General features: G+C 45.6%; 1 protein-coding gene across 1 annotated transcript in view; it reads left to right on the top strand.

Annotated features, from left to right (window-relative positions):
* Positions 1-3,374: 3,374 nt before the first annotated feature.
* The window catches only part of tecta (tectorin alpha), a 43,005-nt gene continuing 19,293 nt past the window's right edge, over positions 3,375-27,086 (top strand). The window contains exons 1-11 of the mRNA XM_055660477.1: positions 3,375-3,402; positions 4,330-4,396; positions 10,197-10,261; positions 10,341-10,480; positions 10,705-10,992; positions 12,754-12,891; positions 13,731-13,896; positions 16,564-16,976; positions 19,449-20,019; positions 21,289-21,878; positions 23,888-24,461. Of these exons, the coding sequence (XP_055516452.1) occupies positions 3,375-3,402; positions 4,330-4,396; positions 10,197-10,261; positions 10,341-10,480; positions 10,705-10,992; positions 12,754-12,891; positions 13,731-13,896; positions 16,564-16,976; positions 19,449-20,019; positions 21,289-21,878; positions 23,888-24,461 (3,040 nt within the window). The remainder of the gene's footprint in view (positions 3,403-4,329; positions 4,397-10,196; positions 10,262-10,340; positions 10,481-10,704; positions 10,993-12,753; positions 12,892-13,730; positions 13,897-16,563; positions 16,977-19,448; positions 20,020-21,288; positions 21,879-23,887; positions 24,462-27,086) is intronic.

The raw sequence follows: 27,086 nt of genomic DNA, 5'->3' as shown, positions 1-27,086 counted from the left end.
TTATTTAAACATTTGGTCCCAAATCTTAGTACGTCAAAGTTTGGGGCCCAAATTTTAAAGAGTTAGCAACAGCCATACCGCATACGCCTTTTAGTAACATGTCTTCTCAAAGCCTCTTTAAGATGCCTTTAATGTTACTTCCATTGCTGCCTCTCATGCTCAGTCTCTTATGTTGCCATGCAATGTCATGTTAGAATCTGCATGTTGATCAAGTTTAATTCTGTCTGATATATTAATGGAAAGCTTTCCCTTAATGATTCAAGTTCCACATTACTGAGTCAATCTCAATTATACTGCATGTAAATTTTTATTTTAGTAAGGGAGTGAGCATATAATAATTATTGATGGATAAATATAGGGAATATTTTAAGTACTGTAAAGCTTCATGAATTATCATGGCTAATAAAATGCTTAATTTCAATACCAAAAATTGCAAGTGATTTTTTTTAAACCTTAGATTTGAGTTTAGACAAAGCAAAGTTTCTCTAAGTGTAGATGCAGCAGGTTGTACTTGCATTGCAGTGAGAAAACACAGAACATTTTCACTTATACATTTCTTCTCTGTCTAAAATTAGCCTTTTCTAAATTAATTAGAACCTACAATATTATATACATAGAACCTTGTATTGGCAAATTCCCAAATTTATATGAGTGTCCCTAGTTGCATTGTGCAAGGCCAGTGTCCTATAATTTATCAATGTCAGCCAAAGCTGTTACTGAATGTAGACAAGAAAAGCTGGAGTAACTCAGCGGGCCAGACAGCAACTCTGGAGAAAAGGAATAGGTTTGACAGATTTTACTGAAGGTGTTTGTTTTGTGTCGTGTTTTATTGCCACAATACTGTTTCCCCATCGAGTCACTGCTGTGATCTGGTCTAATGGGGTGGCATTAATAGAATTTGGTTGAGTTCCACAGATCTCAGTTCCCATATCAAGGAGAGACTGAAGCTGTTCCCACAGTGCTTTCTCTCCATTTCTTATAGGACATTCAACATTGTACATTCAGGAAGTTTGAGAGACAACTAAGGTGGATAAGACAAAGGCGAACATGCAATTAATTCCCAAATAAATGACGTTGCAATAATCCAAAATATATTTTGATTCAAACATGACATGAAGTCAACATGTAGATTCACAGATGAGCTGAGACTAGTTTTTAATAGTCAAACCACAATATACTTATTTCAATACGTCTGTAGGCAAAGCAAGTTATTGGTCATAGAGTCGTACAGCATGGAAATAGGCCCTTTGGCCCAGTTAGCCCATGCCGGCCAACATACCCCATCTACACTAGTCCCACCAAGTATTCAACTACCTCCTCTGGCAGCTCGTTCCATATACCCACCATCCTTTGTGTAAATTAAAAAAGTTACCTCTTAGCTTCCTATTAAATCTTTCCCCCTCCCCTCTCACTGTAAACCTAAGTCCTCTTGTTCTCAATTCCCCTACTCTGGGCAAAAGAGTGCATTTACCTGCTCCATTCCTCTCATTATCGTGTTCCCCTCTGTAGGATCACCCCTCATCCTCCTGCGCTCAAAGGAATAAAGTCCTAGCATGCTCAACCTCTTCCTATAGCTCAGGCCCTCGAGTCCTGGCAACTTCCTCAATCTTCTCTGCATACATTCCAGCTTGATAACATATTTCCAATAACATTGTGACCAAAAAATATCACAATACTCTAAATGCAGCCTCACCAATGTCTTATAGAACTGTCAAATAACCTCCCAACTATATTCAGTACTCTGACCAATGAAGGCCAATGGGTCAAAAGCCTTCTTGACCACCCTATCCACCTGTGATGCCCGTTTCAAGGAACTGTGTACCTGCACTCCTAGATCCCTCTGCTCTACAACACTTCCCAGAGTCCTGCCATTCACTGTGTAGATCCTGCCCGAAATGCAACTCCTTGCACTTCTCTGTAATACATTCCATCAAACTCAGCTCACCTGCCCAACTGATTAAGATCCTACTGCAATTTTTGACAACTTTAGTGTCATCTGCAAACTTGCTAATCATGCCTTGATTATAGATGACAAACAGCAATGGGCCCAGAACTGACCCCTGAGGCACGCTGCTTGTCACAGGCCTCCAATTGGATAAGCAACCTTTGACCATCACTCTGCTTCCTTCCATGAAGCCAATTATTATCCAGTCATCTATCTCTCCTTGGATCCCATGCAATCTAAACTTCCAGGATAGCCTTCCATGTGGAATATTGTCAAACGCCTTGTATACAACGTCTATAGCCCTGCCCTCAGACTTCAGGAAGTGCAATCAGATTAATGGTAAGAAAAAAGGACACAAAATGCTGGAGTAATTCAGCGGGTCAGGCAGCATTTCTCGAGATGTGGATAGGCGAGCTGGTCGGGCAGCATCTCTGGAGAAGATTGACAGCTGAAAGGTCCTAGACGAAACGTCTCCTGTCCATGCTCTCAATAGATGCTGCCTGAGCCGCTGAGTTACTCCAGCACTTTATGCCATTATTTTGTAAACGCCATCTGCAGTTCCATGTTTCTACTGTTTATTATAATGAAGCTCGTTTTAAACGAGAGTTAGCCAAACCGGACTAAGCAAATGATTGGCGTTAACATAATAATCTCAGGAACAAACTGAGAGCTCACGAAAAGATTTGGATTAGCGTCATCAGAAGAAACTGTGTTGGAGAGGAACAACTGACCAATTGAAATAATTAGATTTAGTGTAGATACTAAAGTTATTAGCTTGAGCCTTTTGGAACAACGGGTGAAACAACTTTCCACCGACACAATCAACCTCGTTTGTCGGGTTCGCAACAATTAAACGTTCAGGCAAAAGTGAAGTTGATGGTTTTAACAAGCGGGTTAGAGGACAGCAGGAGGGTGTCCTCGCCTCGCCAATATTAATGGAGTTATTAGAAACAGCGGCTTTGCGATCAAGCACCCTTAGACTTGGCTAACGAGTAGCTGTATAATGACACTATGGACATATACAAGGACACTATATATAAAGGTCGTGAACAGATCAGACCAAAGACACGGTTTCACTGACATGGTCAGAGGGAGCAGAAATGCAATCTGAACAACTGTAGACATAGTGTAGGCATAGTGACATTGGTCCAGTCCACAAAGACGGGCTGGACCAATATCAGAGGTTATAAGGAGAAGGCAGAAGAATGGGGTTGAGAGGGGAAGGCGGGGATACGATGGGCCGAATGGCCTCATTCTGATCCTATCAGGTATGAACTGACAGGAAGAGCTGCCTCATATGCGAGCTGAAATTACCACCGATGTATAGCGATATTCCCAAAAGGGGTAGATATGCATTTTCTAGCATAACTGGAGTTATTAGGAACAACATTGCAAGCAGCAGAATTGATCTTGCTCAACATGGGATCGCATGGAGAAGAATCGAGGTGGTGGAACTGGTGAGGGTGCAGAGTTGAAGTTTGGATGTTAACGGGGGTGGTGGTGAGAGAGAGAGATGGGCCGGGGGTTTGCAGGCGAGGCTGCTGTGCTGCTGAATATAGTGAACGTGGGGGCGTCGTGTAGTCGCCAACACTGAAACGTTCTACATTTCCTTGAGCAGCGTCTGCTTTGATCTGTCCTTTTCACCTTAAATTCACTTTGAACCTCTCCACATCTCTCGTTTCCCTCTCCGCTCAGTCTGAAGAAAAGTTTGACCCGAAACGTCACTTTCTCTCCAGAGGTGCGGCCTGTCCCGCTGAGTTGTTACTTCAGTTTTTTGTGTATGTTCTCGCTGTTACAGCGTCAGGTACCATTGAGGAGTGGCCGCTGCAACCTTGGACATCAGGGACGAGCTGCAGTTTAGGCTGTGGGGAATGTTTGTTTATGAGGGGGTTTCTTAAGAGAAAGAAGGCTGTGTGTGTGTGTGCGCTGAGGTATCTGTCCCGATAAACAATTGCAGAGATACTCTTTCCTGCCAATGGAAACTTTATCTCCCTTAGTTTGAAGTCTTCTGTTGTGAATCCTCTCTCCTCCTGGGAACCAATTCGCCCTTATCACCAATTATTTAATCAAGATGGAATTTCCGCCACCAATTTCTGACAGCGGGGAATGCAAATGAAGAAACCAGAGCCAGACTGAGGGGGAAAAAAGGGAATGCTTTTGTTTGCGGGAAAAAAAACGTTGATCGAGGCCCGGGAGCTCGCGTTACAACCCAGACCCTCATCCAAACCTGCCTGAAAGTCACCAGCGCCGACCGTGTCGTCAGCTCGCAATCAAACTGAAAGGCAACTCTCTATTGTGGCGCCTCGCCCGCTGGCTTCGGGGGCGCATTTGGCAATCTGGAATAATTAGTTAAATTGTTCGATTTTAAACTCTGTCTGTTCCAGTTTCACCCCCTGTGCCACTACAGCGGATGCTTCCACGCTGCAGGACATGCGCCGAGGCTGAGATCAGGTATGTTCCTCTGTCCCAGTCCTCGCCTCCGATTCAAACCTCGCGTCTGAACTTCCAGGTGAAGTCAAGTCGCCTTTCACCCACTCGACTGCGCGGATCTTTCGGCTTCCATCGTTGGGAAACAACGTTGTAGACCAGACGTCAATCTGTAGATAGACACAACAAGCTAGAGTCCCTTCGTCAGGTTGCATAAAGTGCCATAGGGCGTTAAGGTGATTCCCAAAACACTCACTCAACCGTAGTTCCACTTCACAATGTGTTGGCGTGAGAAACTGGGGCTCAAGATCCCAACGCGCTCTGATAGTTACCAGACCAGATGGGAGTTTATGCCCATTGAACCATTATGAAAATACTCGAATTCCCATTCCCCGTTAACCTCAGCCGCTTGGACAAGTGCAAGTTGCTGAGAGGCAACCTGTGTCCAATTAAATTAATGATGCAGGTGCTGTGGTAAATGGACTTCCGAGAGGCATTTGCGAAAGTACCGCACTGTACTGTCATATCACGTCTACCTCGCCGGGATATGACAGCACACAAGACTTAACGCAATTGGCTTGTCTTCAAGATTCAAGCCGATGGAATAAAGTTAGTAATATGTGGCGATATGGGTAGTAAACTAGCCAACTAACAGAAGAGTGTTGAGTGAAAGGATGTTTCTTAACTCAGCGGGCAAGCAACCCTTCCCTCCAATGGGTAAGAGACGGAACACTTATTCAGACTGACTGGTTGGAAGAAAGCTGGAAGATATTAAAATATCTAAAGTCCAAGTATACCCGGTAAATTTCTTCTATTTTTGGAAACCATATCTTTGGAAATATGTCCCTTTGGAGAAGGCGCAGAAAACAAACGCTGTAATGAATGGAATGATGAGGGATTTTCATTATGTGGAGAGACTGGAGAGGCTGTGATTGTTCTCCAAGTTGGTCTTGCAGAACCAACTGTTGCAAGGAAAATGCAGGAAAATGGGGTTGAGAGGGGGAAATAGCTCTGCCATGATTGAATGGCAGAGTAGACACGATAGGCTGAATGACCTAATTCTAATCCTAGGTCTTATGATCTTGGTATCTGATAAAAAAAAATATTTACAATTATGATGAGTGTTACTGTGGACAGAGAAAAAACTGTTGCCTTTGGCAGAAGGGTCAAGAAACTGGAGACAAATACAGTGATGTAAAAGAAGAGAAGTCACAAATGATAGAGGTTAGAATTTGGAGTGCAGTGCCTGGGGTTGATCCCACTGCAGTGTTCAAAAGAGAACTGCATAGATACAAAGTATATGTGGGCAATGGGAAGAGGTGGTAGTATTTGACAAATTGGATTATTCTTGTACAGCCAATATGGACTCGATATATCAAATGGCCACCTTATGTGCTGTAACCATTCTGTGCATTTGTGGTTGTATAAGTGATATAGTCCAAAACTCCAACCCCAATAAGTAGGAATTAGCTAAACCATGTACCTGTACTAGTTAGACAGGAGAAAGGAAGAACAGAGGAGAGATTGTTCATATTCCATCCCAATATATTGAAATGACATGCTCCAATCACCCAATGAACCGGGATGTGAATATACCCAAGTCCTACTAATTCCCAGTGAGATGGTCCATATACCCCAACACCTGTAAGCAGCAGTCAGCCGACCCATATTTCTCATCCCAGTGATAGAGGTAATATGGTCTGTGTGCTTACATCTCCGTGATTTGCAAAGAGATGGTCCACACATCCCCAACTTGGAAGTCAGGTTTACTCTGGTCCATGTACTTTGGTCAATATGTGGTCAATATGTGATGCCATTGACCCATCATCTGTGGCATCATCTCGTGCAAATAGCTATTCAGTGCACTCTTTAAACAATAGGAAGTTGTTGGTTCTAAGTCGGGATTTGTGAATAAAAGTATCAGAAGGTATTTATGGAGCAGCAGCATACCTCAATTCTGAGAATGTATCAGCCACTTAGCACTGTTTCACTTTTCCTTTCCCAAAAGACTTTCTTGATTTGTTCCAAACATCTGTTTATTTTCCCTTTCATGATTGGTGATTCCAATTTCAAAACTAGTTTTGCCAGCAATTTTCCTGGCTAAAGTTGTAGCTGAAGGTAATGTTTTTATGTTTTTGTTAGCATCTTAAAGTGATCCAAATTAATTGACTAATGGCCCATCATCAGTGTATAAAGGAGAAAGATAGTCCATGTACCCCAGTCCCAATGAACCCGAGGAGAGATTCTTTGTGTGTCTCGTTCCAATAAACTGAAATGAGATACTTCAGTTGCCCAAGTCCTAGTGAATGTGAATGAGAATGTACCCGAGTCCTGCTAATTCACAATGAAATGATCCATATACCCCAGTGCCAGTCCGTAGCAGCAAACCGCTCCTTACTCCACAGTCTCATTGATGATACTGCATTCCTAATTTACTTAAACACGATGTACTTATAAGATTTTCCTTTACTTGACGTGTTATGAGCCAATGACCTTTTTTGCTCCAAACATAACACAACACCATTAAATAGACTTTTGGGGTATTCTATCCAATAATTTGTGCTGGTTTAATGTGCTCATGTACATTATCATTTTGATTTGCAGAACATCAGGTTGGCCTTTCATATTTAAATATCTCTGTAGTTAAATCCCTAAGTAATTCTAGTTTTAGCATTGTATGATCTCACCTTATTCGTATTTTTAAATATATTGCCTTGCTAATTTATACTATTGCACTACCAACCCATGTCTTGCCAGACAAGCAATATTTTTTTTTTCCTTTCTTGAACCACTGATCATAGACAATGTAGTTTATTGCTCTTTTTGATTTAGGGCAGGTTTGCTACATTTTCGGTCTCCCAGACTTATAACTTCCATATCTGAGAATATTTGGAAGATTGTTGCCAAAACCCTTGCTGCTGTTTTCTTCCCCACAATTTCTACAGTGTTTAATGATGCAGAAAGTTTATTACGTTATTTTAAATCGAGTTCCAACATTTTTCGAGACTATTGTTTTTAACTATTCCATGACAGTGGGAGAGTCTAGGATCAGAGGGCATAGTCTCAGATTCAATTCAACTTTAATGTCATCGCACAAATACAAGTATGAGTACAACGAAATGCAGTGGAGGTACAAAGGAGGTACTTTCAGAATGGAGATAAGGAGGAATTTCTTTAGCCAGAGGGCGGTGAATCTCTGGAATTCATTGCCACATATAACAGTGGAGGCCAAGTCATTGGGTATTTTTAAAGTTGAGATTGATAGGTTCTTGATTAGTAAGAGCGTTAAAGGGGAGAGGACAGGAATATGGTGTTGAAAGGAAAACCTAGAAAAGCTATGATCAAATGGCAGAGCAGACACAATGGGCTGAATGGCCTAATTCTGTTTGTTTATGTTATCAATCTTCCTCATACCCACTGCACACTCTGGTGCCACTTTATTGGCAATGACAACAATTAATCACATGGTAACTAACCTTGGACTACTGCACCATGTGCCAAAGTAGAGATGTTCAAAGCTTCATGTTCTTAGGATTAAACATTACCAGCAATTTGTCCTGGACTGGCCATATCGAAGCAATGGTCACGAAAGAACACCAATGCCTCTACTTCGATAGAAGGCTTAAGAAGTTTGCCATGTCCTCAACAATCATCTCCAACTTCTGCAGATCCACCATAGAAAGCATTTTATCGTGATTCATCACAGCATGGTTTGGGAACAGCTCCTTCCAAGACTGCAAGAAATTGCTGAGTCCAATTGCAAATTGGACATAGCCCAGACCATCAAGCCATTCTCCCTTCCACTCCATCTACACTTCACAATGGTTCGGCAAGGCAGTCAGCATAATCAGGGACATGTCTCACCCCAGTCACTCCCTCTTCTCCCCTCTCCCATTAGGCAGGAGGTCCAAATGTTTGAAAACACATGCCTGCGGGCAACTGAACCACACTATCACCACTAGAGAGCAGTTCTGACCAACCACCTACCTCATTGGAGTCTTCAAACTATCTTTAATCTGACTTTACTGGACTTTACCTTGCACTAAACATTATTCCCTTCAATATGTATCGGTAAACTGTGGATGGCTTGATTGTAATAATGTATAGCCTTTTTGCTGACTGGATAGCATGCAACATAAAGCTTTTCACTGTACCTCTGTATATGTGATGATAATAAAGAACATCTCCCCTGAGATTTCCTCTTTACCTTCCCCATTCAATTCCTTTCCACTTAATCTGTTGAGAAATAATTGACAGTTTTTCTCCATATGTTTCAATAATTTTTCTTTATGCAAATTGATTAAAGATACAGCATGGAACAGACCCTTCAGCCAACATGCCCACTTTGACCATCAATTACTTGTTCATTTTTGTGCTACGTTATCCCACTTTTAGTCCACACCCTACAGAGAAGGGGCAATTTACAGAGGTCAATTAACCTAAACGGGATGTGGAACAAAACCCGAGCACCTGGAAGAAACCCACGCAGTCCCAAGGAGACAGCATCAATGGAAGCTGATCCTCTAAAGATATAACCTTTCACAAAATGTTATCTTTGCTCAAAACGTTGTATCCTTTATCCGTTATCTTTGAACTGTGGACACCTTGATTATATTCGTATATGGTATTTTATTTTACTAAATAGCACACAATCAAAAGCTTTTCACTGTATCCTGGTACATGTGATGATAACGATAAACAACACCAAACTACTGATGAATAATGTCATTGAAGGAGTTGAAGATGTAACTCATAATGACATAGGAATGCGGCTGTCTTAAAGCAGGTTAATGGCATACAGACATGGATGGATCAAGACCCAAAGGTAGCTGGTACAGCATGTATGTGGAATGTAATAACATGCACTGCAGATACTGGTTTGTACCAAAGATAGACACAAAATGCCTGAGTAACTCAACGGGTCAGCCAGCACCTTTGGAGAAAATGGATAGGTGACGTTTTGGGTCGGGACTGTGGAAGCTGATCACAAGATTACTGCATTTAAATCAGAAAAATAGGAATGCGTTCAAGCAAAGGCAATGCCTACTGTGGTAAATGCTGAACACTGGGGAATTCTGAGTTTTGGAAGGGATTGTGTGCTATGAATACAATAATATGTTCACAGTCTGATCTTGGGAGAAGAATGGATTGGGTACACGATAAGGGATATAACCACAGATCTTAGCAGGAAAAGCAGTTTGACCGAATGGCACTTGACAAAAACTGCCGAAGAGTTGGATGTATTGGAAAGGGAATGAAGGATGGTGCCTGCTCTCAAGCCCAACTGCAATAGGAATCATGAAATGAACCTGACTAGATGGAATGGAAAAGAGCAGGAAGTGAGCGCTATCCAAGGGGAAAGTGAATTCAGATCCATGATGGGACAGAGAGGGAGAGAGCAGGAGGACATCAAACGGTTTACTAGGTAGGAAGGATCTGCAGATGCTGGTATACACCGAAGATAGACACAAAATACTGGAGTAACTAAGAAGGAACTGTAGATGCTGGAAAATCGAAGGTACACAAAAATGCTGGAGAAACTCAGCGGGTGCAACTCTGACAGGCAGCATCTCTGGAGAAAAGGAATAGGTAACGTTTTGACTCCGGAGTTTGTGACGTTTTGGATCGAGATCCTTCTTGATACCTTGTTCAAGGCTGAAGAAGGGTCTGGACCCAAAGTCCACCTATTCCTTTTCTCCAGATATGCTACCAGTCCCGCTGAGTTACTCCAGCATTTTGTGTCTATCTAAAAGGGTTTGGTGTTGTGCACAGTAATTATTTTGATACCGAAGCAGGCATAACATCCACCTTTGTTCTGTTGCAGGATCATGAGTCCCGGTTCTCTACTCGTGTGCATCTACAGCATTCTCACCATGGCCTGCACTGGAGGTCAGTGTTATTGGCGAAGTTGCCTAGAGCTTTGAGCATTAATGTTCGCTCCTGCCATGAACCTCTCTCTCTTTTCCAGTGTTGTGCTTAGACCTGTTGTACCCGTTTGGGATCGGGAACCTGGACAGCGAAACCCCGAAGGTGGATGACGGAGGATCCCCTGAAATTTCGCTACTAATCACCTTCCCATTTTTCGCAGTTGGGCAGAGGTCGCTCCACGTGAGTATGTGGCAGATGCGCCTCCTCCACATCACTGCTAAAGTGTTGTGTGCATTAAATGTTTTCAAAGCCCTTTGGAAGATTTTAATCAAACTCATGACATGTTAAGTGGGATATTGGGTTTAATCGATCGGAACGGACAGCTCCGTTGAGCCGAGTGATGTATAACTGAAGTTCTTGTCCAAAGAGAAAGTGTTTAATGAATTCTTTATCCTGTCCACCAGGTGAATAACAATGGGGTGCTATCCTTCAACGTGCAAGTCAGTCAGTTCACTCCCGAGGTCTTCCCTCTCTCCGATGGTCGCTCGTTCATTGCTCCTTTCTGGGCTGATGTCCATAACGGGATCAAAGGAAATGTGTATTACAGGGAGAGCGTTGAGCAGAGCATCTTGCAAAGAGCCACCAAGGACATCAGGAAGAACTTCAAGGACCAGGCTTCCTTCTCGGCCACATGGGTGTTCATCGCCACCTGGGAAAAAGTCACTTTCTATGGAGGCAGCTCGACCACCCCGGTAACGGCCACTCGGCCCGGCAGAACAATGCAGGGAACGTTCGCCAGGATGGGCGGCATCTGTGGAAAGAGAAGCAGAGCTCGCAGAGAAACTCAGCAGACCAGGCAGCATCTGTGGAGGGATTAAACACAACAACATTTCGAAGATAGACACAAAGTGTTGGGGTAACTCGGCGGGTCAGGCAACATCTCTGGGGGAAATAACGGATGGGTGACGTTTCCGCTTGAGGACCTTGTTCAGACCCGACCCGAAACGGTTCCCGTCCTTTATCTCCAGACATGTGGCCTGAGTTATTCCAGCAATGCGTTTATCTTCGGTATATACACGCATCTGCGGTTCCTTTCGACACGGGCAACAATTCTCCAGTCTGAAGAAGGGTCCCAACCCCAAAACCCATTTGCCCTTTTTCCTCCATCGATGCTGTCTGGCCCATTAAGTTCCTCCAGCAGTTTTTGTTTGGCTCAAGATGCATGTGTGGTTTCCCGTGTCTGTCATTGAGTCAATGGGTCACCTCTGGCAAAGGATCTCTGTTTTTCTCTCCACTAATGCTGCCTTGCTTGTTGAGTGTTTCCAACATTTTCTGTGTTTGATTTGGTTTCTGCTCTCTGCCATTTTAATTTCATTTACGGTAGTCAGACACAGATCTTTTCACACAAAGGAGTAGTTCTTTCAGCAGTGAATGGGGGTAATGCAGGCGTTAGTGGGATAACCAAGGGTTGTAGTTACTCCACGGGCGGTCAACCCTTTGGTGGGAGCGTTACCCATGTGAGTGCAGGTGGATGCCCCTGATGAGTGGGATATTAACTCTTTCAAGAAGTTCAATGGATTGAGGTGAGTAGTGGGGCGGGAGGAATGTACCCCTGTAGGTAGGAAGGCAGTTAACCCATGTGGCAGGCCAAGTAACCATGTTGGGGAGGAGGCAAACCTGTATAAGAGGGGGTTCATCCCACGGGGGATCTTGGTAACTATTTGAGTTCCCAATCAACTGTTTCACTGGCGAAGATGAGCTTTGCTCGCTCTGGGAGACTGAGCCCCACCGGTATCAGATTGAGCCGCCGCCCTGTACTATTATTCCCATGGTATACATACAGGACTGGGGCTTCTTCCTCGTACGGTTGTGTTACTGACATTGTTAATTTAGTGCATTTGTACATATTGTTTTGGTCACTTTCACGCCAGTTCCCCTCAGCAGCTTAATGAAACCTACTGCCCAAACCCCCGGACAAGCGTCAACTCTCTTTCTTGTTCCAGGGTGAGGTTGGTGCTCCTTTTCGACATTATTCATTGACCAATTCTTGTGGGTAACGCCGTGTGGTGCGTGACGACAAATCACAAGCTTTGCAATATCTCCGGAATTTTTAACCCAAGTGGACTGAGGGGGACTGGTTGCCAAGTGCATTCATTTCAAAAAGTGTGAGGTTTGCAGATAGCGGAGGGACACAGGGAAAGGGGGTGAGTGCAGGGAAATATCAATGGGACAATGGACAATAGGTGCAGGAGTAGGCCATTCGGCCCTTCGAGCCAGCACCACCGCCATTCAATGTGTTCATGGCTGATCATCCACAATTCCTGCCTTCTCCCCATATCCCCTATCGTTAAGAGCCATATAGCTAGATCAATAAAGACCTTATTAAACGGGGGAGTAAGTACAAGGGACTGGCCTATGCCTGCTTTCATTTCACCTGTTCCCATCAGCCTTCACCAAGGTTGGATTGTGTGAGCATGTTACTTCTCTCTAACCCTGTCATCCCCGCTCTACAGATGAACACCTTTCAGTGTGTGCTGGTGACAGATGAAAGGAATTCCTTTGCCATGTTTAACTACGCTGATATTTCCTGGACCACAGGGACTGCAAGTGGAGGCGACCCTCTGACTGGTGTTGGTGGCTCAGCAGCACAGGTTGGATCTTCCCATTTCCTAGTCGGCTCTGAATTGCTTCAGATCCTTTCAAAATGAGCGGTAACATTTCTGAATATGATGACAAGAAAATGGGTGGCAGTGGTTTGAGATAAATTGGTATAGCTGAGTCCCAATACAAATACAATACAAATACCAATACAAATCGAGCAACAGCAAATAAGAGAGGGTTAAAGAGACGTGTTGTTCGCCTGGACTCTCTTGAACATACATCCCTTATATACACTGTATATACTTCTATACACTGGCCTTCTATCAGGTCTCTCCGCAGTCTCCTGCATTGCAGGGAAAACAATCCAATTCTGTCCAACCTCCCCTGCAGCTAATACCCCGTAATGCAGGCACCTCATCTGCAGCCTTTCCAACGCCTTCGCATATTTCCTGTAAAGGGGCGACCTAAAATGCTCGCACTACTCCAAATGCAGCCTGGCAGTGAAGCTGCCAGTCTTTTTATCTCAGTTTCACCTTGTTACTTTAGACACGGTGCCGGAGTAACACAGCGGGCCAGACAGCATCACCGGAGACGCTGCCTGACCCGCTGAGTTACTCCAGCATTTTGTCTCTATCTTTGATATACGCCAGCATCTGCAGTTCCTTTCTACACATTATTTTGTGCGTGTCTCAGTTAAATTTATCTTAACCTGTGATCAATTGTTGCTTATCGCTCGCGTGTGTGTGTGACACGATCTAAAGAAGGGTCCCCGCCCGAAATGTCACCTATCCATGTTTTCCAGCGATGTCGCCTGATCCCTGAGTTACTCCAGTACGTTGTGTCTTTAAAAAAAAATAACCATCCCTCTCTCCCCTCCCGCGATGCACAGACGGGGTTCAACGGCGGGGACCTCAGTCACTTTTTCAGCCTGCCAACCTCTCGGACAACTGAGATGCTGAACATCGAACAAACCAGCAACGTGAACTTCCCCGGCCGCTGGATCTTTAAGATAGACGGGGAGGCGATTGACCCATCGAGTGGCTGCAGCCTGAACGGTGAGCTGATTCGTGGTAATACCTCCAGCGAGGGACAATACATATCCCTACAATATCGAACGACGCCATTCGGCCCATTGACTCTAAACTGGTTCTCAGTGCGATCCCAATAGTTTGAATCCATCACCAAACGGGAAATAACGGGGTGTTCAGACTGCTGGGATCGCACTGAGAATCTGTTTAGAGCCAATGGGCCGAATGGCTTCCTTCTATGTTGTAGAGAATGTGCTAAATGATAGACAATATAACGGGTTCAGCAATGGCATTGGGCCCTCAACTACATTTGCAGTTTTTGCAAGTGTCACAAATGTAACGTCACAAACATGGAAAACAAAACACGGTGGGGTTACACCTGCCTCAACCGTATTCCAGATCTCCCTTCGCCACCGTGTGTGGAAGGCCTGTCGCCCCGGACTGAGTTGCCATCCCATTGTTCGCCGTGTCCTGACCTGGGAACGCATGATGCGTCGCCACGCTGTGTTTTGCCCTGCTAGTGCCTAATCCTGCAACTTGGTTCACATTTTCCAGAGGTCTGTGAACGGGCTCCGCATCCGTGGAGATGGTGCATAGAACCATCCCCGGTACAGTGGCGCAGCTGATAGAGCTGCTGCCTCACAACATCAGAGACGCAGGTTCGATTCTGACCTGGGGTGCTGGCTATGTGGAGTTTACAGGTTCTCCTTTTGACTGGTTCTGAACAAACACATGTTGGCAAGGGGCTTTGTAGGTTAATTGGCCGCTGAAAAATATAGAGGGTGGGTGAGAAAATGGTCTAACGTGTGAACGGGTTATCGATGGTCCGAGTGGACTCGATGGGGTGAAAGACCTGTTTCCCTACTCTATCTCTAAACTCAAAGTCTCTAACTCTACACTACACACCAACTGACCCAGTAACCGGGTCCATCTTGGTTTAGGTTTATAATTGTCATATGTATCGAGGTACAGTGAAAAGCTTCATAGAAACATAGAAACATGAAATTAGGTGCAGGGTAGGCCATTCGGCCCTTCGATGTGCCATTCGTCATTGATCACAGGTTCCCGTACCTTTTGACCATACCCCCTGATCCCCTGAACAAGGGCCACATCAACATGTTGGCAAGAACTGGCTTTGTGGCAGGTTAATTGGCCGCGTGAAAAATATAGAGGGTTTCCCCTGAGAAACCCCTTGTCCTGGACTCCCTAACATCGTGTGAATCTAGGGTCCAACCCCTTATCGATGGTCCCCTCTCAATCTTCTAAATTCTAGAGAGTGGACTCGATCTTTCTGAAAGACAGTCCTGTTCAGTCTGGTGAACCCTACTCTATCTCTAAACTCAAAGTCTCTAACTCTACACTACACACCAACTGACCCAGTAACCGGGTCCATCTTGGTTTAGGTTTATAATTGTCATATGTATCGAGGTACAGTGAAAAGCTTCGTTTTGCATTGTTATTCAATCAGATAATACTGCACATTAGTACAATATATACGGACTCAAGTACGACAGACTGAACAAAGGAGACGCTATGGAGCAAGAAAGAACTGCAGATGCTAGAATTAAACATAGAAGCTAGAATATATTTACTAGAATGTTGCCTGGGTTTCAGCACCTAAGTTACAGAGAAAGGTTTATTCTTTGGAGCGCAGAAGGTTAAGGGGGAACTTGATAAAGGCCTTTAAAATTATAAGAGGGATAGACAGAGTTGGCGTGGATAAGCTTTTTCCATTGAGAGTAGGGAAGATTCAAACATGATTTGAGAAGTAAGGGACAAAGGTTTAGGGGTAACATGAGGGGGAACTTATTTACTCAGAGAGTGGTAGCTGTGTGGAATGAGCTTCAGGTGGAAGTGGTGGAGGCAGGTTCGATTTTATCATTTAAAAATAAATTGGATAGGTATATGGACGGGAAATGAATGGAGGGTTATGGTCTGGGTGCAGGTAGATGGGACTAGGTGAGAGTAAGTGTTCGGCACGGACTAGAAGGGCCTGTTTCCATGCTGTAATTGTTATATGGTTATGTAAATGCTGATTGGAATCGAAGGTAGGCACAAAATGCTGGAGTAACTCCGCAGGTGAGGCAGCATTGCTGGAGAAAAGAAACGGGAGGCGTTTCGAGGTCTGAAGAAGGGTCTCGACCCGAAACGTCGTCCGTTACTTTCCTCCAGAGATGCTGCCTCACCCGCTGAGTTACTCCAGCATTTTGTATCTACCAGAAGATATGGCTACCAGCAGGACCTCATTCTCAGCATTGTAGCGCATCAGTTCCATAGACAACGTCCAAAGTCTGCAAAGGGGTAGAGATGAATAGAAGGACCAGTCATTCAGAAGCCTGAAAATAGATGCGTAAGATTCAAACAAGGGGACATGACATGAGAATTAAGGGACTGAAGTTTAGGGGTAACATGAGGGGGAACTTCTTTACTCAGAGAGTGGTAGCTGTGTGGAATGAGCTTCCAGTGAAGGTGGTGGAGGCAGGTTCGTTTTTATCATTTAAAAATAAATTGGATAGTTATATGGATGGGAAGGGAATGGAGGGTTATGGTCTGAGCGCAGGTATATGGGACTGGGGGAGATTATGTGTTCGGCACGGACTAGAAGGGTCGAGATGGCCTGTTTCCGTGCTGTAATTGTTATATGGTTATATGGTTAATGGTTAACGTTGTTCTGACTGGCGCCCTCTGTTCCAGGTCAGTTTTTCCGCCGCGGGGATGTGTTTTGGATGGATGATAAATGCCAAACCAAGTGCCGCTGCCTGGACTTGGGTAACGCCATTCATTGTCAGAACCTGTCTTGCGGGCAGTTCGAGCAGTGCCACTCCGTGGACGGGGTTTACCGCTGCGTCCCCACCCAGACTGCCTCGTGTGTGGTGTTTGGAGACCCTCACTACCACACCTTCGATGGGCTCCTGTACCATTTCCAGGGAACATGCTCGTACATCCTGGCCAAGCCCTGCTGGGAGTTGGAGAATCTGCCCAGTTTCAGCATCGAGTCCAAGAACGAAAACCGGGTGGGGACCGCTGTATCGTGGCTGAGGAACATCAGGCTGGATGTGTACGCTCACAGCATCGTCATTCCCAGGGGAAACACGGGCCAAGTGCTGGTGAGTTTGCTTTGCTGCTCGGCAAAGGGCGAGACAATAATGGTTTAGGAAGGAACTGCAGATGCTGGAAAATCGAAGGTACACAGAAATGCTGGGGAAACTCAGCTGGTGCAGCAGCATCTATGGAGCGAAGGAAATAGGCAACGTTTCGGGCCGAAACCCTTAAGGGTTTCGGCCCGAAACGTTGCCTATTTCCTTCCAGACAATAATGATGCCGTCCCAAGGCAATGAGGATTATTGGCAGATGTCAGGCTGAGATTATCTGTAGAGAGGAAAAAAAACGTTTTGTTTTTTTTTCAAATTAATGAGTTTTCTTGTCATGCACCTAATTCGTGGTAATTACATTACACAATAAAAACGACAATTCTTGGAAACCTGAAATTAAAAGCATAATACTGGAAACAAAATATCTAGCCAGGTAGCCTCCGTGGAGAGAGAAACAATCGGGTCAATGATCTTTCATCGTTTCTGATTCCCAACATTTTTTTTTTGGTGTTGTACTTAAGCCTGGTTTCACGGAGTGCAGGATCTCCTTACCACAAGAAACCAATGGCAAATCTTCTGTATTCAGTGACCCCTTGCGTTGGCAGGAGGTCAGGTGGAAATCCTTTACTGAGGGAGACCCGGACAACACATAAAGCCCATGGGATTCAGGGCAATTGAATAAAATGCATCCAAAGTTTCTTGGTGACGGAAGACATAAGGTGATGGTCAAGAATTGTTTATGTATTTGGTAGCCTGTGTCCAATGGGTTGGTGTCAGGACCCTTGGAGTTCATCATCCGCATGAACAATCTGGATTTCAGCACTAGAGGCATGATGAGTTTGCTGATGACACTTATGATGCCATTGCACAGAAGAATACGCGTTGGAAAACGTGATTAGATAGATACACGAGGGGTGGAATGGACATGGTTTGTCAAAGGCCAGGCGAGGTAAAACAAAGACAATTCTAACTAATAACACTGGGGGCTCATTGAATAGGAGGGTCAGTGTCTGTTTGGATAAGAAGTCAGTTGAAGGGTCAAGAACAGTAACATGCTAAATGGTTGATTTTCAGACTGCATGGCTGTTCCCCAGGTTTAGTGCTTGCACCATAGGTTGTTGTTGTCTCTGAATGACTTGGATGTAGGAATAGACGGAGATTTCAAACTCTGCCACCAATTGCCTGGAAAATGGAAAATACTAATGGACTGAATATTGAACACATGAGGCCAGAATAGTCAAACCAAGTGGCAGGTGGAATTTAAATAGGGAGATGCAAGGTGGTGCAGTTGTAGCAGAAGGACTTGGAAATGGCAAATGGTCAATGAGGAAAATCTCAATAAGCTGCAGGTACAGAAATACTTTTATTTCTAAAGATCTTCAAATATGTCAAGATGTAGTTTGTAGAGCACATGGACCCTGGCTTTATAAATACAAGCATCTAGTGCAAAAGAGGGGGATAATACTGAGCATTTATAAAGGTCTGTTAAGCAGGCTTTCTGTGCTGAGCTTCCCTGTTTTCTGTCCACAGATTGTATCTGACCTCCAGCATTTTCAGTTTTAATTTTATATTTTGGTTGCATTGAGACCCGGCCACCACGTGTTAGGAAGGAACTGAAGGGCCATGAGAGGTTGCAGAGGAGAATTTGCAGGATAGTTCTAGGGATGAAGAAAAATTAACCCTGCAGATGCTGGAAATCTGAAACGAAAAGAGAAAGCACTGGGATAGGCCAGGCAACTTCTGTGGGGAGAGAATCAATGCTTCAAGACAAATATGGAGTTCCATTTCCGATTTGGGGACGAGGGATCACGATTTCAAGATTATGTAAGAGAAGACAATTTCTTTGAAGTAAGGGAAGGGGGGGGGGGGGGGGGGGGGGGGGGGGGATTTGACTGAATATAGAGCTGTGCAAGTCCATAGGTCAATGACAGTGGCAAACCAAGTAGACAGTGTTAAAGAAGGCGTGTGTTGTGCTTTCCTTCATCGGATGGGTCGTTGAGTAAAGATCGACACAAAGTGCTGGAGTAACTCAGCGGGTCAGGCATCCGACCTGAAACGTCACCTATCCTCTTTCTCCAGAGATGCTGCCTAATCGGCTGAGTTACTCCAGCACTTTGTGGCTATCTTTGGTATAAACCAGCATCTGTAGTTCTTTGCTTCCACATTGAGTAAAGACGCGCGTTTCAGCTTTATAAAAAGTTGGAGTGGGGATGAGAGAAATAAGGGACACTTGATTGCTGACACAACAAACTGCAGATGCTGGAATTTTGGGCAAAATATAAAGTGCTGGAGTAACTCAGCGGGTCAAGCGGCAACTACAGAGGAGATGGACAGGCGACGTCCTGGATGGATAGGCAGTCTGGAGAAAGGTTCGGACCTGAAATGTCCCTCTACAGATGCTGTGTGGCCCGCTGAGTTACTCCAGCACTCTAAGCTGTAAATGTTGGTGGCAGTCGGAGAGATGACCTCCCGTTCGCTGTGTTTCAGGTGGATGGGCTGCTCGCCACGTTGCCCGTGCATCTGGAGATGGGGGCGATCAAGATTTATCAGAGCGGAGTGGCTACGGCGGTGGAGACGGATTTCGGTTTGCTGCTCACATTCGACGGGGAACATTACGCTTCCATCTCGTTGCCCAGTTCCTTCCTGAATAACACGTGCGGTCTCTGCGGGAACTTCAACAACAACCCGGCCGATGACAACATGCTCCCAGAAGGAAGCCCATCCGAGTCGCTGGCGGAGCTGGGCAACGGCTGGAAGGCTGCCGACCCGGACTGGTACTGCCAGCACGATTGCGGGGACAACTGCAGCGTGTGCGACCCGCACACAGAGACCTTCTACTACAGAGCCGACTACTGCGGCATCATGAACAAGACCGACGGGCCGTTCCGCGACTGCCGAGCCGTGGTGGACCCCACCAGCTTCGTCATCAGCTGTGTGTACGACATGTGCGCCAACCGGGACAACATCACCACTCTGTGCCAGGCCATCCAGGGCTATGCCCTCACCTGCCAGGCCGTGGGCATTACCATCGGAGCCTGGCGCTCCCGCACCTTCTGCGGTAAGGAGACCTTGGAACACGTGCAGGTGGTGGTCTATATCGAAACTGGACACATGGTGCTGGTAATAATTCCGTTGGTCAGGCGGCATCTCTGAAGAACATGGACGGGTGACGCCTCGGGTCAGGACCCTTCTTCACACTGGGGTCCCGAAGAAGGGTCCCGAGCCGAAACGCCACCCATCCATGTTCTCCACGGATGCAGCCTGACCCGCTGAGTTACTCCAGCACTCTGTGTTCACCATCACACCGTGAAACATCCCACCCAGTCCGTATCCCTGTCCCTCCCCTTGTTGGTGCATCCTAATGCTTTTTTAGTTCCCGCTGGGCCAGAATGCGAGGGTCGTGTTGCAATGGTTGCAGCCTTTGCCGAGACTTGAGTGGAGACCCTACCGTCCATTAACGGGGAGTTGGGCAAAGCTCAAACTGGTGTCTTGTTGAACGGCGCCGTGAAATAGTGTGAGACACAGGAGAAAAGTACCATCTCACATGGACACCCACAAACGGTGCTCTGACGTTGATTCACTTTTCCTAAACTTTCAGTTATCTAGTGCTGACGCCAATGTCCTTGTCCGCAGCCTTCTCTTTCATATTTGACTTTTTGATCTCTATTTTCAGCTCCAATCGATTTCCCATGTTCCCATGTTCTTTCTGTTTTGTTTTAATTCCACTCGGGCCCCGAACCTCACATGGGTGACTAGTTGGGGGTTATCGAAGGTGAATAGTGCACTACATTTGCTGCCAGCTTCCACTTTGCTCCCAAATGTTCCCATCTCTGCCTCTCCCCTTCCTTCACTCGACCTATGTACCCACATCACAGGATATAGTCGAGCTATCAGTATCTGCAGAACCCCTCAGCCTACCTCCTGTACCCAATTCTCCCAGCCTCCACCACCCTGCTCCACCCTATTCGCTCAAATGATTCAACTTTGCAACTCAGAAGTCCTCTGCTCTGTACCTGTTGAGACTAGTTTCCTTTTCCTCGGCTCTCAGTCTGCAGAAGGGCCTCGACCCGAAACGTCACCTATTCCTTTTCTCCAGAGATGTTGCCTGGCCCACAGAGTTACTCCAGCATCTTCGGTGTAAACCAGCATATGCAGTACCCCCCTACACACATTGATTATAGACGTTGTGGTGTAATGTTATTTTTCCGTCGGGAAAATCCCAATAGGCTGCTCGTCGTGATAAGGTCTGCACAATTTAATGGGGGAGGCGATCGCGGGGGTCACTGACTTTGGAAGAATTAACCGTGTCATTGTGCCTCTCGCGTAGCCTTGCCGTGTCCGGAGAGGAGTCACTACGAGGTGTGCACCAGCAGTTGTCCAGCTTCCTGCACTGACCTGATCTCGCCTCTGTACTGCTCCAGACCCTGCACCGAGGGTTGCCAGTGTGACGAGGACCATGTGTTGAGTGGGAATCGCTGTGTGCCGCTGGACGGGTGCGGCTGCGAGTTCCAGGGGCGCTACTACGACTTGCAAACCAAGTTCTGGGCTGCGGACGACTGCACAGTGCGTTGCCTGTGTGAGGGTCACGGAGAGGTTGCGTGCACGAACGAGACGTGCTCGGAAGGGGAGTTTTGTCTGGTGGAACACGGGCTACTGGGTTGCTTCCCCAGGCGAGCCGCTGTCTGCACAGTCTCACGCAGCAACGGGCTGCAGACTTTCGACGGCGCCTCCCTCGATTTCCGCGACGAGTATGCCTACACCTTACTCAAGGTTTGTGGAGCAAACAGCTACAACCTGTCCCACTTCGAAATCAAACTCGGGAGAAAGAAAATGGTGAACGGTTCTTCGATAAAATCGCTGACTATAAAATTCCCTGACTATGAAGTAAAAATTGATGGCAGTGACAACGTTATCAAGGTAAGACATACTTCACAATTATTATATTCTCACAGAGAGTGGTGAGTCTGTGGAATTCTCTGCCTCAGAGGGCGGTGGAGGCAGGTTCTCTGGATGCTTTCAAGAAAGAGTTAGATAGGGATCTTAAAAATAGCGGAGTCAGGGGATATGGGGAGAAGGCAGGAACGGGGTACTGATTGGGGATGATCAGCCATGATCACATTGAATGGCGGTGCTGGCTCGAAGGGCCGAATGGCCTACTCCTGAACCTATTGTCTATTATTGGAATATTCTGATGCGCCTCTTTCTCTCACAAAAATACTTCCTTATTCATGATGCTAATAGTCTAAAATATCCTACATCTTCAGAATGGGAGGCTGATATAATCTCAGTGTAAGGCCGAGGGCATAACTACATCACTGTGACTCTGATACAACTTCAACCCTCAGCATAAACGCTGCACATTCGCCCCCCTCTCGCCCTAGTAACCTGTAACAGAATACTGTGAACCGTTATTGTACCGTTATGGACTCGCATTGTACACGCTGGAATTTAGGAGATTGAGAGGGGATCTTATAGAAACTTACAAAATTCTTAAGGGGTTGGACAGGCTAGATGCAGGAAGATTATTCCCGATGTTGGGGAAGTCCAGAACTAGGGGGTCACAGTCTAAGGATAAGAGGGAAGTCTTTTAGGACCGAGATGAGAAAATCATTTTTTACACAGAGTGGTGAATCTGTGGAATTCTCTGCCACAGAAGGTAGTTGAGGCCAGTTCATTGGCTATATTTAAGAGGGAGTTAGATGTGGCCCTTGTGGCTAAAGGGATCGGGGGGTATGGAGAGAAGGCAGGGATGGGATACTGAGTTGGATGATCAGCAATGATCATATTGAATGGCGGTGCAGGCTCGAAGGGCCGAATGGCCTACTCCTGCATCTATTTTCTATGTTTCTGTTTCCATGTTAACACAATCTGGTACAATCCTCGGTCCTCGCCGCGATGACACTTCGGCAATCACTCAGTGATGGCAACCCATCTTGTAGTCATCGCAAGTTCTTCGGTGTCATTCACAACATAAACCTCTCTGATCGATCTATGCCTGACAATCATCACGTTGCAAGTGACGAGGAGGGGCACAAAATGCTGGAGTAACTCAGCTGATTGAAGAAGGCATCTCTGGATAGAAGATGGGTCTCGACCCGAAACGTCACCCATCCCTTTAATCCGTCTAGAGACGCTGCCTGCCCCGCTGAGTTCCTCCAGCATTTTGATCTACAGTGTAAACTATCCCGAGTTTGCCCTTTTCGAACTTGGAGATTTATGGTAATGGCCACTCGCCGGTACTCAGGGCTCTCGTGGACATTTTTCATCATGTTGAAAAATCTTCTCGAGTCTTCCCGTGCTTACCTGCCTTTAGCTAGTTTTCCCGAGTATCTGCCGTTAGCGCTAAGAGACGTCCCCGAGCCCCGACGTACCCGCTACGTTCATTCTCCATGCTTACCACGAGTTGATTTTTTTTAAAACTCAGGAGAGCTCTTGGAATGAACTCGCACCGTGGGACAGGGCAATGTTACATTGGCTATAGCAGAGTTGACAGTGTGAAGTATGAGATACTCTACGACCCAAATGTTTTAGTGAAGGTGGATTACGTTGTAAAGGGAATATCAGAGCAGTGCTTTGAAATCTTTATCATGATGTATAACACTAAAGAGACAATAGGAATGTCAAGTGTTGTATCAAAATGTTACATTAAGGGGTTTTAAAAAGGTTGTTATATCCTGAAGGATATACCAGCGAGCTGGGACTAATGGAACTGGAAGGTCTATATACTGCAATCAATAAATTATATATGGGGATTCAATTGGAGGAGGAGGGGGTCTCAGATTAAAAATCGTCCAAGAATTTTAAAATGAATAGTATCAGAGCTTCAGTGAGCATTCAAAGTAAGTTTGTGATCAAGAAATCAGTTTCACTGTGTTGAGCATGAATATCTGCCAGTTACTGGAGTGTAATGCATGATCTCTTGCCAGGTGAATGCTTTTCCAATTTCCTTGCCATTCATGCATTCGTCTGGAAAACTGAAGATCTACAGGAATGGGAATTACACCATGGTGGAACTAGACAACAGTCTGCAAATCTTGTACACGAGTGAAGATCGAATAAATGTCATGCTGTCCACTGCCTACTATAACAACACCTGTGGCCTCTGTGGATATTTCAATGGGAATCCCACTGATGATTTCCGGAAAGCCAATGGGAAAGTGACGGAGAACACTGCAGAGTTTGTGGATAATTGGAAGACATTTGCAGATGATATGACATGCAATGGACAGTGTGAAGAGCTTTATACCGTGTGCACTAATGAGGATTTGATCCTGTATCAAGGAACCTCTTTATGTGGGATAATCAATGATCCCAATAACAGTTCTTTCCTCAGCTGCCATGAAGCTGTCAACTCATCTCCCTTCTTCAGAAGTTGTCTCTACACCATGTGTTTAAATGGCGGGAACATATCTGCACTTTGCAGCTCCCTGCAGGCCTATGCAGATGCCTGCACTGGTGCTGACGTCATGCTGGCTAACTGGAGAAGCAGCAGCTTTTGTCGTAAGTAATTCTGCGGAAATGTGTTCCGTCTAATACCTAGTCACTGTATCATTGCACTGTCCAGTGTTTATAGTAGCATTGTTCACACCTGTTCATCCAGTGACTGTGCCATGGTATATATTTATAATATCAGCATGCAACCAGTAACGGTGTCACTAGATCATCCCGTGCTCACTGTGGGTAACAGTGATACCCAGAGTCTGTGGTCTTGTCCAATGCTGCATCCATTTTGATAGCATTGTACAGTCCCATGCTCTGTGAGTTTTGCCATACCATGTCCATTGGCAGTAGTATTGTTCCAGTTAACACTCTGAGTTCAATGTTGTATCCAGCGCAAGTAACAATGTACCTTCCACAACCCAATATGTACCAGAGGTGAATCATTCTGCACCTCTTATGGGGAGGAGGAGGTTATGGGGAGAAGGCAGGAGATTGGAGTTAGGAGGGAGAGATAGATCAGCCATGATTGAATGGCGGAATAGACTTGATGGACCGAATGGTCTAATTCTACTCCTATTCCTTAATGACCTCTTATCAGTGTTGTTGTTCTAGTCTATATTCTTGTCTTTGAAGCATAAATTCTATTTTGATTTGGTAGAATTCTTGTACTTGGATTACTACATTAATTCACACTGTCAACGACCTATTAGATTAGTTACCCAAATTATTTGATCATACTCAGAGCTGCACGTTCACTGTGGGAAGGCTGACTGACCACGAGTGTTCTGCAGGCTGGGCATTCAGTGTGATGACCTGAAGCCTAGTGTGTGACCTTATGGGCAGCGACCTGTTGCCGGGGTCTCCCTTTTCCACTTTCCGTGATAGCAGGTCACCTACATGCTTCTTTCATGGTGTGTTTTCCAGGATCACCTGCTGAGGTTCTAGTTTCTTGCTATAAATGCGAGCCACAGTATAGGATTGGGAAGTGAGAGGGGCAAAGATGTTTACACAATCTTCAGCTTGTAAGTCAAAACTCGTCTCATCTGCCTGCACATAATCCACAGCCCTTCGTTCCCCGCATATCCAGGTGCCTATCTAAAAACCTCTCCAACACCACGTGTCTGCCCCCACCATCACCCCTAGCAACACTCCCAGTTTGTCCAATATATCCTTGCAGCTAATGCCCTCTAATCCAGGCGGCATTCTGGTTAAAAACAGAGTTAGTTTGACCCAGTTAATGATAATTAATTCCCTGTTTGGCAAAATATCCACCAACCGAAAGTCGCATGATTTGTGAAAGTCCAGAAGGTTAGATTTGGATACAGGACTGGAAGATTTGCCTCGAAATTCAATCTGCCCGGTATTCAACTGGCATGAAAAGGAAGACACAAACTCAAAGGGATGGGAGTCTATTTAATCTTCTGGACCCACTCAAGCATTCCGTACACCATATCACTGACACCAAATAAAAGTCCATTGATCACTGTCTTGAAAGCTTCAGTTGATAAGATCCATGACGTTTATGTAGGGAAGGATGTCTCAGTACAGATTGTTCAGCCCATGTCTGCTGGGTTTGGGTCAGGTTTATGTTTTGATCAATTATTTGGATTCAGAATGGGCCCTGCAATACCCGCACCTTTACCACACAGTGTATCCAGCTCTACCCCACCAGTCTACATTGTATCCAGCTGAACCACACTGGTCCACATTGTCCAGCTGAACCACACTGGTCCACATTGGGTCCAGCAATAATGCACTGGTCCAGCCTGTTCAGGATGGTTTGGGGCTGTATCCCGATCCGAATCATCAGTGTTTCATCCTCCAAGTCTATTTGAGGTTGCTGTATTTAGAGTGATGGTGGGTTTGGTTGTTGCCAGGTGGGGGCGTAATGTTATTTCTGAGCAAACTATCAGCTTGCACTTGATCTATTGCTTTTCTGTGATGAAGGGTAAGTACTAGTGCAATCTTCACAATCTCTGCTTCACCCGGGTTGTACACCATGAAGGGACAAAGGCAGTGAAAGGGATAACCCCCAGCTGCCAAAACAACGGGGCTTCCATAGTTTTCTGTCATTTCTCCACTCCTGCTAAGGTTTATATAACGGTAAAAACATAAAGGACTGGATTTACTTGGCAGTTCAGACAGCATCTGTGGACTGAACAGCCAGGCTATATTTGGGGTCAGGGACCTTCTTCAGACTGATTATAATTGGGGGAAGAAAAACTGGGAAGGGGGGGGGGGGGGGGGGGGGACAGGAGAGAAATCTGGCGAGTGGGACAAAGACACACAGTGCTGGAGTAACTCAGTGGGCCAGGCAGCATCGCTGGAGACCATGGATACATGACGTTTTGGGTTGGTACCCTGTTTCAGACACGGCGAGTGATAGGTGGATACAGGTGAGTGGGATTTGACTGGTAGATGGGTATATGTGGAAGATGAATATATATGCTAAAGATGGAAATGAGACAAAAGTGTGTCCGATACGTAAATAAGGAGGAAGAGTGAAATCTAAAGCCATGGGGGGAGATAAATGTGATGGGGGGAAGGGGGTGGTGATGGGAGGGGGTGGTCGGGAGGGTGGGGTTCGGGAATTGCGTCTCCGCTAAAGGCTCTCAATCTGCGGAGCGGACACTGGGCGGTGCTTCCACCCGCCGACTCTTCAAAGGAAAGTGTAGGAAGGAACTG

Source organism: Leucoraja erinacea, chromosome 32 (assembly GCF_028641065.1).
Source record: "Leucoraja erinacea ecotype New England chromosome 32, Leri_hhj_1, whole genome shotgun sequence".
NCBI lineage: Eukaryota > Metazoa > Chordata > Chondrichthyes > Rajiformes > Rajidae > Leucoraja > Leucoraja erinaceus.
The sequence above is the reverse complement of the archived record's forward strand: the minus strand, read 5'-3'. Positions and strand labels throughout refer to the sequence as shown.